The sequence below is a fragment of the Halyomorpha halys genome, unplaced genomic scaffold (assembly GCF_000696795.3).
Source record: "Halyomorpha halys isolate HHAL.00 unplaced genomic scaffold, Hhal_1.1 Scaffold1054.1, whole genome shotgun sequence".
Lineage (NCBI taxonomy): Eukaryota > Metazoa > Arthropoda > Insecta > Hemiptera > Pentatomidae > Halyomorpha > Halyomorpha halys.
In genome coordinates, this window is record NW_027111400.1 from 268067 (window position 1) to 282704 (window position 14638).

Genomic DNA, 14638 nt, shown 5'->3' on the forward strand with positions numbered 1-14638 from the left:
GTATTTAGTAGGGGTGTATTAAATGTAAAAAGTTTTAAGATGCTTAGTGTTATAAGTATAGGCGTGTAAGCAGCCTAATTTAAAGTCCATGTTATATGTTAAATGTTGAGGATCTTCAGAGCAACTTGTTTTGTAACCTTAATTCTTTACGAGATAATAAAATCTTCAATAGCTTTATTATATCATATTTCCTACATCTCACTTGTTCTTTGTTTCCTCTCATAGTTTTTTCCCCATTTATTTCATTATTATTTATATCCATTACTTTATGAGAATTTAAAAATGTCTGAAACAAAAATTACACGAACTACGAGCAACTGACTTATCAAAATGACAACAGACAAAATGGTGTGGAGCTCAGCTGTCTGTTGCGTGACGTTATTCTCCATTTAGCAAACCTATTAACAGGCTCTTAACCATGATAAATGTTTTATCGTTTTAACATGCTAAAAGGTGGAAATATTTCTCCAAGAACACTTTAACATGTTAAACTACAGATGATGAATAGCCTGGTAATATTTGGGATTTATCGTGATGTGTCACTTTATATATATTTTTTCATGTTTAGGTTTTATTCATTTTAATATTTAATATTTAATTAACTAATAGTGATAAATTTAAATATTATTTAAACTTCATTATATGTGCCTAATTAATATTTTATAACAGATTTAGAAAATGTTCTATTGTCATAAAATAGGTTAGAATTTAAATTAGACAGAAAAGCTTGTGGAAATTTTTAGTTTTTGAATTATATTAGTTCTTTTCTGCAAAATTTTATCGTGAACTTTAAAATCCAGAATCTTATTAAAAACCTCAATGATAACTATGTATAAATAAAAAAATTACAGCTATATAATTTCTTTATACATATTAAAAATTAATTACGTTTCTAGAAAATGAAAAAAAAAATTTTTTCAACCTCATTATTAAATAAATTATAACATTAGTTTATTTTTAGATTAAATTATTCAAGAGAGTTATTGTACTGAATATGGAATATTTGGAATTCATTTTTCTATATTAATAAAAGAGTAATTCTTATATATATATTCATTATAACTCATTATTTTAACATATTTAGGTAGTACAATATAATTTTGAAATAATCTTTTAATTATTAACTATTTGCTCTTTTTATTACTTTACTTTTTTGTAGATGTAATAATTTTGAAACCAGCAGAGAATTGTATTGTGTTGAAGGGGGGGGGGGGCACAATATTCCCAAAATGTCAAAAAATAGAATAAATATGTAAATGGTTGACCATATTTTTCAAAATATGAAGGAGATCATCAGGGGTGTGATCAAACAGAACAAAAAATGGCTTACAACTACGTCAGCAAATAAATAGTTGTTAACTTGTTTTTTTTCCTTTGGACTGTACCCCAACCATCTCCATCATGTTTAGAATAAATATGTGTCTTGAAAACACTTTATTTTATTTTTTTTAACCTTTAAGGCAGTTATAAATTTAAAAGAAGTAAATTAAAGAAAGTAAAATCCTTTAGCATATTCCTTATCCAGCTCCACTCATCCCTACAATTCTCATCGAAGATTGAAATGGTAGTGGAAGCCGAGAGACCTTTAGTAAATATTTTAATTGGAATTCTGGCAATGTCCGGATTTTGCGCTGAAGCCCTGAGCACTTGCAGTTATAGTGTGCTAAGCCTCCACTGGTTTTAAAAAGAACTTCTGAAAAAATAAGGAATCAGTCAGTAATTTCAATTACCGAAATTGCTTGATACTATGGATTTGTAACTTTATTAACAAATGTTTACTTAAAATTTCTTTTATATATTTTATTAGTAGTTTTAATAATTTTTTTTTTTTTTCAGGTGACAAGGTAATAACTAAGGAGGAAAATTTTACCCTAACGCCCAAGTGGAACCTTACTGTAACTGGCAATAAAGTAAAAGAAAATATTATAACAGTTAAAAGTAGATTATTCTTATGCGTTGATGATGGTAAATGTACTGTTAAAGAATTATTGTACAATATAAGTCTTTTATTTGATGAAAATGCACCAAAGAATGTAAAATGTCATATAGAAAGCGAGCTTTAATGAGTTCCTCCACTAGGTTAAGGAATAAAATTATATTTTATACATTTAGAAAGAACAAAATACTTGTTAAGGTGAGAGGCTTTTGCTTCATAGAGATTTATTTTATAATAATTGGCACTAAATTGCTTGTTATTAGTATCACATATTTATTTTTGTAATTATACTAATTTATTGACTAATTAAATGAAGTGTTTTATTTATGCCTTTCCCGTGTTATCAAGCTCATTAGTATTCCTCTTTATATCCTATCTTGGCTGGAATTATCTTCCATTACCAGTATCCCATGTTGCATACTCATTACCTATCAGCTGATAACTTTGGAACCCTCAAAGAAGAGCATTCTCTTTGGTTCCTCTCGATGGTTAAAATGTCTTGGAAAATACGAGTAGTATTTCACTTTTTTATAATTGTTTCAGGTAAGTCGATTGTATTAAATTTAATGACTAGTTCTTACAATTTTTCTTTTGATAATTTAGTAATTTAACTTGAAATTGGTCTTTGATAATTATTAAAGTTGAAGATGGTAAAGGTGGCAGTCAAGAAGAAAAAATAGCTTTCAACTATTTATCCATTACCGATGTTTCAACCCACAATGTAGGTCTTCATCAGCGCTGAAATAAAAAAGATACAAAGAACACTAACACCAATGTAAGAGTAAAAGTGAGGTTAAGTAATGCAGATGTAAAGGTGGAGGTATACTAACTATCGAAAACCTAAATAAAATAGTAACAAGCATAAAGATAAATTGTTTAAATAAAATAAATTGTATCTAATTAAGCCTCAAACAATTTTTATTAATAGTTTAAATGTCCAAAGATTTGGCCAACCTCCCCGTCCTCAAGGACAATCTTAACTTTTTAAGTTTTGATGAAAATAGTATTAAGATAATTTTTAATCAAAAGTTTTAAATTTAAATGAAAAAGTGACAAAATAGGTTAATTTGACTAATTTTATTAGACCTTAGGCAGAACAGATTGTCAAAAAAATTTAATAGTCGGATGTTAGGTATGAATTTATGGTTAAGATTAATTTCACTAATTAAAGGTATACTAATGTGCTATAAAGTAGTTTTTGAGGCTTATCTTCATCAGAGTAGTAGTTTTCATTTTACAAAATAAATTCACAAAATGTTGATTTCTAGTTGTGTTGGAACAAAATTATTTGATTTCTAGTTGTGTTGGAACAAAATTATTTGATTTATAGTTGTGTTGGAACAAAATTATTTGATTTATGAAAGAATATGTCTCAGGAACAATTAGAACTACAGGTGTCTTCCAGCACTCAAATTAAAATTAGTGTTAAATGTACATTAAAGTAGTGTATAACTTTATCTTCGTAGGGAGTTTTATTATATTTGCTAAAATATTGTACGGACAAAATTTTCAGATTTATTAAGAACTATAAATTTTGACTTAGTTTAAATATACTTAGTTTTCATTGAAGTAATAAAAAATTGGGGTGAAATAGTTGATTTTTTTTTTCTCCAGGCTCTTTTGCTATGTTTTTTTTATCCTTAATATTTGATTTAGGTTTTTGGTAGTATACATCTGTTCTAATTAATGTCACTCTTTTACTCTGACATTGGCTTTACCTTCTTAGTGTCTTTATTTTAGTCCTGATGAAACGTCAGCAATCAATAAATTGTTGAAAACTATTTTTCTTCTTGACCATAGCCCTGGCCATCTCCTAGTTCACATACGGTCAGTTATCGATATACTATACTATGATCTATATACATACCATAATTATTAAATCTTTTTTACAAATATTTTCATGATAATGTGGATGAACTGTACTGTTTGTAGCATTCGATATCAACTGTGAAGGATTCCCATTACCAGAAACAGTTAGTACATTAATAAATAAATTTTAAATAAGTTGGAAAAAAGTCAAATCTATTCATTTTGAAAATTGTACGGTTTAGGATGTTGGAAGTAAAGAAGAAATCCCATCGTTGCTGATCAGCGAAGGAACCTCTGAAACAGAAGTCAGAGCAGGTCAAGAAAATTCATCAGGAGGCATTTCATCAGCAATGAATAATTTTCAAAGTGGTCTTTCGACATTGTTCAATGCTTCCAATATGAAGGAATCTAAGATGGTTATGGGCGGTTTTTCATTTTTCATTATTCCTAGTCCAAATTTGCAACAATTACAGCAATTAAATCCTGGAATAATTTCACAACTTCCTTCATTGCCTGGTAGAAAGTAGATATGTTCTTTGACTGAAAGTATTTTTTAAGAATGAGTTTTTATACCATGTTTTTGTGCAGACATTATGAACTTTTTTTTATTTATAAAACAACATTGTAAAAATGTTATTTAATATAGTTTTCTTTGTAACCATAGTTTTTTATGTCACCTTTTTTTTTCATTTATGTTTAAGTTGTGTTGTTTTAATTTTACTTCCCTAACTCCCTAAGACAAGATATGTTTAAAAGAACTCAAATGGTAATTGAACTAATTATTACGAGCCAACATTTCGCCCCACTTGGCAGGACTTCGTGAGGGTTAAGTTAAATAATTTTAAGTAATTTTTAGCCATATTTTAGTTTACTTATATTTCATGTTATCTATTATCTTACTTTTCACATTATTTTAGTTTTTTGTACCTTTTTTAGCCCCGATGAAGCCATGGAAAGTGAGGCGAAATGTTGGCTTACAATAAATAGTTCAATTACTATTTGAGTTCTTTTGGCCAGACCCGGACCGTTTTCCTTTTATATATTATTTTTTTTACAATCAAAGTTCATTTATTGATAGATATTACAATCTGCCACACCGTTGTTGGCAATAGGTAATAGTGATGAATGATCACATTCTTACTAAAAATAAGAATGAAAAATAAATAAATAAATGAAAAAAAGTACATAAAAATAAATAAAATCTTTCTTAAAATATATACAAACAGAAGGATAAAGAAAAAGAAAATGAACATAATGAAACTATGTCCATGAAAGAATAAATAAATAAAATAAAAGAATCTCTAGTCACATTTACAATCCTATATACAATATTTACACAATCGACCTGAGGATCCCTGAGCCCACTCTATCCCCTCGTGTAAGGGGTAGAGCAGAGCTCATAAGATCCCAGTGCATCACTGGTAATGAGCAAGTGTGCTAAAGTCTTTTATATATATTACGCACGGTCAATCGATGATCTTCCAAGGTATGTTTATTTCTTATCATATCATTTAGTTTCCCAAATGATTTTAAGAAATTATAGTAACCCCAAATTTGGTTGTTTCGTGTTTATTCTGTTCTCAATTGTTTGTCTAAAATACAGTTTTTGATGAAACTCGTTTTTTCTAGAAAATAATTTACAGCTGAGAAGAAAAAATATGAAAAATATACAATTTTATTTACATCATTCTGCCTAATCTATTAAATGAAATAAAACCTATCTTATTTATGATGACTTTGAGTTTAGATTATTCTGTTAAAAGCAATGATTTGGTTTTTTATTCCTAGCTAAGAAATAAAATAGCTATTTTAACTTATTTATTTATTTTTTTAAGTTTGTGAATGTCATTTTGATGATTTTCCTCAAATGTTTAGATCCTAATGTTTTTATGTTAAAGCAATAAATGAAGGAAAATGTTTAAGTAATTATAAAATATGGTGTATGTACAACTCTGTTATTCTTACAATTTTAAGAAAACATTTCTTTCACAATATTCTTCATTTTGTAAAATTGTTTCAAAACTAGATTGATAATTATTCTGAAAATGTAAAATTAGAATGATTAGTGAGAGAATTTAAGAATAATCAATGAACCAAAGATTTATTTTTGAACTGAAATGATTCCAAAACTGTTGCAGTATGACTTGAGTTTGCCCTACACTAGTCCAATATTATTCTCATAAATATCTTTCACTCATGCTACTCCATTCAATTTTTAGATTTTTAATGTTTACTAATGGAAATAAAAATAAAAAATGCTCTCCAATAACCCCACCTATATAAGAAAAATCTGGTTCATGCATCATACAACTTTCACTTAGCACCCAACATACCTCCCAAAGTTTTGCATAAATTAGTGAGCCTGTGTTGAAATTGTTGTTTTTGTGATTTTCGAAGAAGAAACCGAATCTAAAGACCAGGGAAAACAAAAATTAAGAACAACGAATTTTGATTTGATGTAAAAATTCGTATTTTAGGGTTTCTTTGGGTGGAGTAACCGATATAAATTACATTTCTTTCATGAATACAACAGTTTACCGAAAGATTAAGCCTTATGCGATAGTGCGGTCTCTACTTTTCCCGTTCGAATCGGATGTTTCTATTTTTCCTTTTTTTTCTCTTTTAAATTCATAAAATTCTTTAACATTTAGTATTTATCCATTTTTTATTATTGCCAACATTGAGAACTGTTTATTGTTTTCAAAAACTTATCATTTAAGCCCTGTCAGACTATGCCAGAAGAGGCTAAGCTCACTGATATTAAAGGCCATTTGGTTCTTCATTGAAATCTCGAGTTTAATCGAAATCGTTAGTTATTTAACAGAAATTCGAAAAAGTAAGGAAATTCAATTCTATAAAGTGAAAATTCCGGTTGGTCAATTTTATGAAAAAAGATGATACAATATCTCAGACATTTTTTTTTCGGTTGACTCTATAGACCTTGTAGATCTTTGGCCGCCCGAACCAGCCTTCTCCACGCTTGCCTATCTTGGGCTACTGCCTTCCAGTTTGCTGCATGCAGCTCTTTCACATCTTTGTTTATTCTGTCTATCCATCTGGTTTTTGGCCTCTCACGTGGTATCATGCCAACTATACTGGCATTCATAGTTGTGTAGAGGCGTCCTGATGGATTGCTTCGAGCCATAAGTCCCGCCCATTTTAATCCCCTTGCCTTCATATCATGAAATAGTGGCTGACCAGTCTTTGCAAGTAGTTCACTGTTAGTTCTTCTCCGTGTGCAAAGGATCTCATCCCACATCGTTGCTGTAGTTGTACGGAGGACTTTTCGTTCAAATCTCTTGGTTCTGCTTTCTAAAGTACCTGTTAGAGGCTAGATCCCGCAGCTGTATATCACAGTTGGCTTTATCATGGCATTGTAAACGTGTGTGTGTGTGTGTGTGTGTGTGTGTGTGTATCTTGGAGATATATATATATCTCACAGATCTATACCCACCCTAAATATGTAATTTCAGTTTTCTAAGACTTCTCGTTTTTGAGCTGAGCTTACAACAGACAGACAGACCAGTTATTAGGACTCAGGGGACCTCAAAAGTATATTACCAAATCAGAAATTTAGCATGACCGCAAACTTTTCCTTATTATTTATTCCATATGTTAGTAAGTGAAAGTAAAAATTTTAATATTAAAAAGACAAGAATAATGCTTGATCTTGCATGAGTTAAATATCTCATGCAAGATCAAGCATTATTTTAAGTTTAAGGAACTGCAGTGAGAAAACACTATGTGAACTCTCTTCTCCAACTAGTAACTTTTGGACAACAGACTCATATGCTAGATCTACATGTTTGCCAAACAGTGGCAAATTCGTCTATGTGCAAGTGTGTGAATAAGTTTTTAGGATTGGCAAGTACAAACTGGCCTAAATTTTGGACTACCCGTCGAGTGTCTAGTTTTGGGCAGAAATCAAAGGAGGTGTATGATGCATCCCAATGTTTGTTCTGAGTTAGCATTGTTTAAGAACTGCCAACAGATGAATACTTGTGCTATCCGTGTTTTAATTAATAAAAAAAATTCCCCAACCTTTGGATTCAATACTTAACTCTTGTTTAAGATTGTATATCTTAAAATTCTATCGATTCGATGTAAACACTGTGTTTTAAAACCTGTCAATTAATTTTAACAGTTTATTTTGTATTTAACACAGTGCAAATATAATTTTGTAAAAAAAATATATGTTTGGGTAATTAAATTAACAAGTATTTGATTGAAAGTGGGATTTATAGGTTATGTAGTGCCATTTCTATAATGTTTTATCATCTACCACCTAATTTGCTGATATTTGTGTTTCTTTTTATTTCATACAGCGTTGGGCAAATATTATTCGAATGACGAGAGACGAATACTTTTTAATTCGTGAATTTTATACTCGAATAATCAATTATTAGTACAAAACATATGATTAACCATCCGAATACTTTTTCATTCGTCATTATTTTACACGAATAATCAATTATTAGTACAAAAAATATGATTAATCATCCGATTACATTTTTATTCGTCATTATCTTACACGAATAATCATTTATTCGGGAAAAACAATTCGTATAACCATTTGAATACTTTTATATTCGTCCATATTATAGAAAAATATTCTCTAATTCGAAAAAATTAAATGATTAACCATCCGAATACGTTTGTATTTGCATAAAGACATTTTTTGTCTTACAGCCAGCTTACATAGATATATTTTATGGTCGTGTATAGATTAATTTTAACTTTTCTGATTTCTAACATATAAGGGTCCCCATGTTTTGGGATATGTGGAATATGAAAATACTATCGATTTCTTTTAACTTTTCTGATTTCTAACATGTTAGGTTAAGAGACCCTAACGTGCTAGAAATCAGAAAAGTAAAAGTAAATCTACACGCGATCTTAAAATCGATATCATTTTCATATTCTTCATTCCTCAAAACGTATAAACGGACCGTAACATGTTTGAAATCAAGAAAGTTAAAATAAATCTATACGGGATAATTAAATACAATATAAGATTATAATAAAAAATAAAGGTACGCGTTCAGAAAATCAATAGCATTTTCATTTTTTGCATATATTGAAACATATAAAGAGACCCTAACATATTAGAAATCAGAAAAGTTCATATAAATCGATGAGCGATCACAAAATCGATATCTTTTTCATATTTTACATTCCTCAAAACGTATAAAGGGACCGTTAACATGTTTGAAATGAAGAAAGTTATAATAAATCGATACGCGATGTTAAAATTGATAGCATTTTCATATTCTGCATATCCGAAAACCTAAAAATTGGCCCCTACGTGTTAGAAAAAAAATTACAATAAATCGATATGTGATCTTAAAATCGATAGCATTTTCGTTTTGTACTCGTCTGAGTATGTGAAATAGGACCCTCATATATTAGAAATTGAAGGTGGTAAAAAAAATAAGTGAATTTAAAAAAAAAAATCAAATTTTTCTTTGAAGAATATGTATTCGACTAATTTTTAATTCGACTAACTTTTCATTCGACTCATTTTTTATTCGATTGAAATAGTATTTTAAATATTCGAATAAAAAAGTTTAGTCGAATATTTATTCGAATAAAAATTTATTCGTCTCTCGTCAATCGAATAAAAACTTCGAATAAAAAAGTATTCGTCTCTTGTCAATCGAATAATTTATGCCCAACTCTGATTTCATATTTAACCCTTGGAGTTCTATCAGTGGGTAGATGCTCCACATGTTTGTATCATGTCACTATGTCACTTACAGCAAATTTACTTGTTGTATTTATGTGTATACAGTTGTAAATAACAATAAATAAATTATTAAAAAAAAAAAAAAATTCATCTATCATTATTTTTTCCCTTTTTATAATGCAAATAGTCCAGTGTAATATCCGACAAAAGTTGCAAGAAGAAAATAATAATGTGGATACCTACGTTTGTTGCGTCATTTGTTTACCAAGCATTTGTACAAGTCGTGGATTTGCGGTAAGTAGCAAACGTGTAGATACTAGAACAATTAATGGAGCAGGGGTACTTGCAGATTCCATGTTTTTCAATATTTGAGTTACTCCGTAGTAACACACGGTATCTGATATTTAGTGAGATTTTAAGTTACCGTATGTGTTTTAACGTGCTAGTAGCTTCTCCGGTGCATGTACTGTCAACAATTACGCAAGACCTAGTGCGACAATTTTGCCACGGCCAAGATACTGCCATGACAGACCTATTGTGTGTAAAACATGATAACTGTAGCAGATACCATGTTCATCTTAACAAAAAAATTTATTTTTCGGAGTATAACGACACGTTTGTAAGTTGATTCCAAATTATACATTGTGGACATGTGTTACAAGCCCAGTTACCACATACTTGACTTATGTTAGGGGTATTCATTATGTTGTGTTAAATATAAAATGTTTTAAGTATAGAATTGTAAGCAGCCCTACTTACAGTCTTGTTAAATGGTAAATGCAATGTAACCTTTCTTGCCAAAGTTTCATGTTATTGTTTACTTCTAGGTTTTGATTAAAATAATTTATTATGAAATGCCTAAATTGAAGGAAAAGTGGATGTTGTGTGAAAGTTTGGTTACTGAGTGGCTTGTTGTTCTTCCAAGTTGTGAGGAAGAGAATCAAGAAGTAGTTATTGACAACTGCTATTACCTTATTATCATTGTCATCCATTGCTTTATTAGATTTAAAAACATCCAAAACAATACTTTTTTTTAATAATTTATTTATTGATATTTACTACTGTATACACATATATACAACAAGTAAATTTGCTGTAGGTGACATAGTGACATGATAAAAACATGTGGAATCTACCTACTGATAGAACTCCAATAACATTTCTAGAGAAGATCTAAAGGCCATCTTCTTTTCAGACGCCTAGGAGGATTATTAGGTAATGAAGGAGAAGCCAGGTTAGAAACAAGTGGATATGGAAGGAACGGTATCTGGTTCTGACCAAATCGGCAACATATGGAGTATTGAGGTCCTGATGGATGACTTGATTTGTGACAAAGTAAGGATCATTAAGGATTTTACGAAGGGTTTTGGACTGTAAGGATTGGATTCTGGAGGAATTTGATGGTTTAGTGGAGCCCCAAAGCTCAACTCCGTATGTCCAGATACCAAAACAATACTAACACAGAATCAAAACACAAACAACGAGCAAGTAACCTATCACAACAAACAAAATTGTGACGAGCTCAGCTGGTCTGTTACATGACGTTATTCTCCATTTAGTAGACCTAGTAATAGACTCTCAACTATGTTATATATTATATCCTTTTAACGTGGTAAAAGAAGGAAATATTTCAACATTTAACATAACCTTTTCCGTTTAACATGTTAAACTGAAGATGGTCCGAGTGCGGTCAAAGAAAAATACAGATATACCATATTTTAACCAACAACCCCCCACCACTCTCACTTTGTCCTGCAAACTTCTTGTGCTCGCCTCCCATCTATAGGTTTGTTTCCTATCTTGTTCATTATCTTCCTTTATTCCTGATTTTATTCTTATTCCCTTTTTCCATCTCTTAGTGTTTACTGTATTTTATGTCTGTTGTTATTTTCGTTTTCATTAAATGTCAAAATAAATTTTGTATTTTTGTCTAATTTTACGTTTCATCGTACATCTCTTTTTTATTTTTCAATTTACATGGATCATTTATTTTTACCTCATTTAAGTGTTTGTTTCTTTTTTAGCCCTGATGAAGCTCTGCTACTTGGGGTGAAACGATGGCTCATATTAAATAGATATACGACTATTTGAGTTTTTTCCTTTGACCGCACCCGTACCATGTTCCTTTTATTATCAAATACGGTCAATCATCAATCTTCCAATACTTGACTTATAGTTGAATTAAAAGTTAATTAAGAATCTACTTTTGTAAAGTAGGTTAAATGACAAAGAGGCTGTAAAACTTGGTAAGTACAGAAGATACTATATTTTACTTCAAAACAGATCAAGAATTGCAAACATATTTTCTTATCTTTTAATGGATTAACTTGAGCTTTAATTTTTATGTAAATTGGGGAAAAATAAATCCACATTCTTAAGATAATGTAACTTTTTAGTACCGAATTTATTGAATTATTAGAACTGGTGAACTTATTATTTTTGTTCCAGAAAATTTTAAGAGGTGAAAACATCAGTAATGGATCAGCAAGGAGAAAGGAACAGCAATGAAAACAAGTGGTTATCTATGCCATCTCTTATCACTTCGGCTATAATTAAATAAGATAACTTCTGTTATCACTGGTAAAAATATCGATAGATGTTTACCAACACGATTCAAAATTATCAACAAACCGTCAAGCTTATAAGGGTTACGAGATTTGGAGCGAAAAAATAATTTTTAACGCATCCACCTAGCGGTTTGTTGACAGTTGGAAACGTCTTGGAAAGCATTCTATTATCCCAGTATTCTTTATAGCTAGTCTCATTTTGGAGTATATTTATTACGTCATACGTTTCTAGTGACGCAACACTTTCGTCAGTGACGTACATACATCTGTTTATCCCTCATTAAAACAACACTGTGAATGTTTATTTTTGTTATTGTTTATATTTTTATTAATATATATTGTTTTTCTATTTATATAATTGTAGTAATTATTTATATATTATATTCCAGCTAAAGCTTTTAATTTCAATTTATGATTGTAATTTATATAATTTTATTTATAAAAGGAAGATGGCTCGGATACGTTAAAATAAATAAAAAACAAATACTAATTACACTATTTATTGTGAACCAACAATTAGTTCTACTTTGATAAGGGCTCATTGAATGGAAGTAAATACTTAAAATTGATAATACCTGCTGATAATAGTTAAAATGATAAAACTGAAATAATAATATTAAAGGAAAACTATTTATTGTTAACCAACATTTCACCCCACTTCGTCAGGGCTGTAAAAAGAATGAAATTCTGCTACCAACTGAGAGTTGTCATCGTCAACTTCATTCTTACAGCCTTCACGAAGCCCTGCAAAGTTGGGCGAAACGTTGGATCATAATAAATTGTTTAATTACTATTCGAGTTGTTTTTTTTTTTTTATATCACACCCAGACCATCTTCTGTTTATATACTGTACTCGGTCAATCATCTTCCATCATCTCATCATCATCAATCTTCCAACATTTTTATTTATATTAATGTAAATAATTTGTTAATAAGAAGATGGTCAGGGTTGCGGCCAAAAAAGAACAAATAGTTTATAACTATTTAATGCCCGACGTTTCGTCCCACTTTGCAAGGCTTCATCAGGTTAAACGGTTTAACGTATCACTTTGAACAGCCCTGATGAAGCCTTGCAAAGTGGGGCGAAATATTGGACATTAAATAGTTATAAACTATTTGTTCTTTTTAGACCTTAACCCTAACCATCTTCTTATTAAATTTTACGGTCAACAATATAATATATATAATGTAAATAATTTAAATTTGTATTGATGTTAATAATTTGTACTTTTTGTGTATATGTAACTGGGTTTATCCCGTATAAATAAATAAACAAACTTCTAAGAGAAAAAATAGGGAATTTTCATATTTCATGATGAAATAAAATTAACAATTAAGAAATAATAATTGTAAAACGAGTGACATAAAACTAAATAAGTTCGACAATTTGACAATGTTTGCTAGTGATTTTTGCTTTAAAAGAGGTATTTTCTAGAAATAAAAGTTTCTCGAATTCATAAAAATTGTACGTAAGGGTGACCATCCTGTGCTTCAATGTCCATTCAGTAGCTTTATCTATAACTAACTAAAATACAATTATTGTTATTAGTAACAATTTTCTTATTGACTTGAATAGACTACTTTAGATAGGTGACAAACTGGGTTAAAACTAAATATACCTGATAGATATACAAAGGCTGAAACACCGACCAATGGAAAAATAACTTCAGTAAATGGAATTTCAAGCTAGATCTACACATTTGTCACTTGTCATAAATCCAAGACTTGTACAAATGTTTGGTAAACAAAGGAAGCAACAAACGCGTGTGTTCTTTTGACTTACATTATATTTTCCATTATACTCACTCCTTTCTCCAAGATATTTACCGAGTACAATTCCTTCAATTCAGCATTGTATATATATGTATATATATATATGTATATATATATATATATGTATATATATATATATGTGTATATATATATATATATAAGAAGATGGTCAGGGTTGCGGTCAAAAGTGAAACAAAAATAGTTTACAACTATTTATTTTCCGACGTTTCGCCCCACTTTGCAGGGCTTCATCAGGGCTAAAAAGATACAAAATGATACAATGATAAGAATAAAAATACAAAGATAAGATACAATGATAAGAATAAAAACAAGTTCTTATCATTGTATTTTTATTCTTATCATTGTATCATTTTGTATCTTTTTAGCCCTGATGAAGCCCTGCAAAGTGGGGCGATACGTCGGAAAATAAATAGTTGTAAACTATTTTTGTTTCACTTTTGACCGCAACCCTGACCATCTTCTTATGTATCAATTTTTGCGGTCAACTATATATACATATACACAATATAACTTCTAAATTCTCCGGCCCTGTAAAGGGCACATTTTGTCTGCTCCCCAACCATTCTTTTATCAATTACATACTGTCTATCAACGATCTTACAATAAAAATGTTTCGTTTTCATAATTTTCGCATTTTAGATTTTTTAATAAGGCTTCGTTATATTCTATGAAATTCTAGTATTCCTGACAAAAATAAAATTTATTTTCATTTTGAAAGAAGATAGTTGACCGTTTGAAGTAAATTGTAGTAAGATAGTCCGGGTGGCGGTCAATAAAGCTATCAAAATAGTAAAAGAGAACTATTTTCATACCTATATTGACCGTCATCTTACAAAATTTATTTTC

The 14638-nt window shown here is 29.8% G+C and overlaps 2 protein-coding genes across 3 annotated transcripts in view; both read left to right on the plus strand.

The window, feature by feature from the left end:
- LOC106688112 (NHL repeat-containing protein 2) overlaps positions 1–2247 on the plus strand; it is a 12438-nt gene extending 10191 nt beyond the window's left edge. For both annotated transcript variants that reach the window (XM_014432424.3, XM_014432425.3), the window contains exon 11: positions 1837–2247. In XM_014432424.3, the coding sequence (XP_014287910.1) occupies positions 1837–2063 (227 nt within the window). In that variant the 3' untranslated portion in view covers positions 2064–2247. The remainder of the gene's footprint in view (positions 1–1836) is intronic.
- Positions 2248–2405: 158 nt separating this feature from the next.
- On the plus strand, positions 2406–4272 carry LOC106688115 (uncharacterized). The gene is made up of 3 exons (XM_014432427.2): positions 2406–2479; positions 3869–3909; positions 3988–4272. The coding sequence occupies exons 1-3, from the start codon at positions 2422–2424 to the stop codon at positions 4270–4272; spliced, it is 384 nt and encodes a 127-aa protein (XP_014287913.1). The 5' UTR covers positions 2406–2421.
- The last annotated feature ends 10366 nt before the right edge of the window (positions 4273–14638 follow it).

Coding starts and splice junctions, on each gene's coding strand:
- LOC106688115 (XM_014432427.2), top strand. CDS start 2,422: ATGGTTAAAATGTCTTGGAAAATACGAGTAGTATTTCACTTTTTTATA. Junction 2,480..3,868: donor CTTTTTTATAATTGTTTCAG/GTAAGTCGATTG, acceptor TACTGTTTGTAG/CATTCGATATCAACTGTGAA. Junction 3,910..3,987: donor GATTCCCATTACCAGAAACA/GTTAGTACATTA, acceptor TGTACGGTTTAG/GATGTTGGAAGTAAAGAAGA.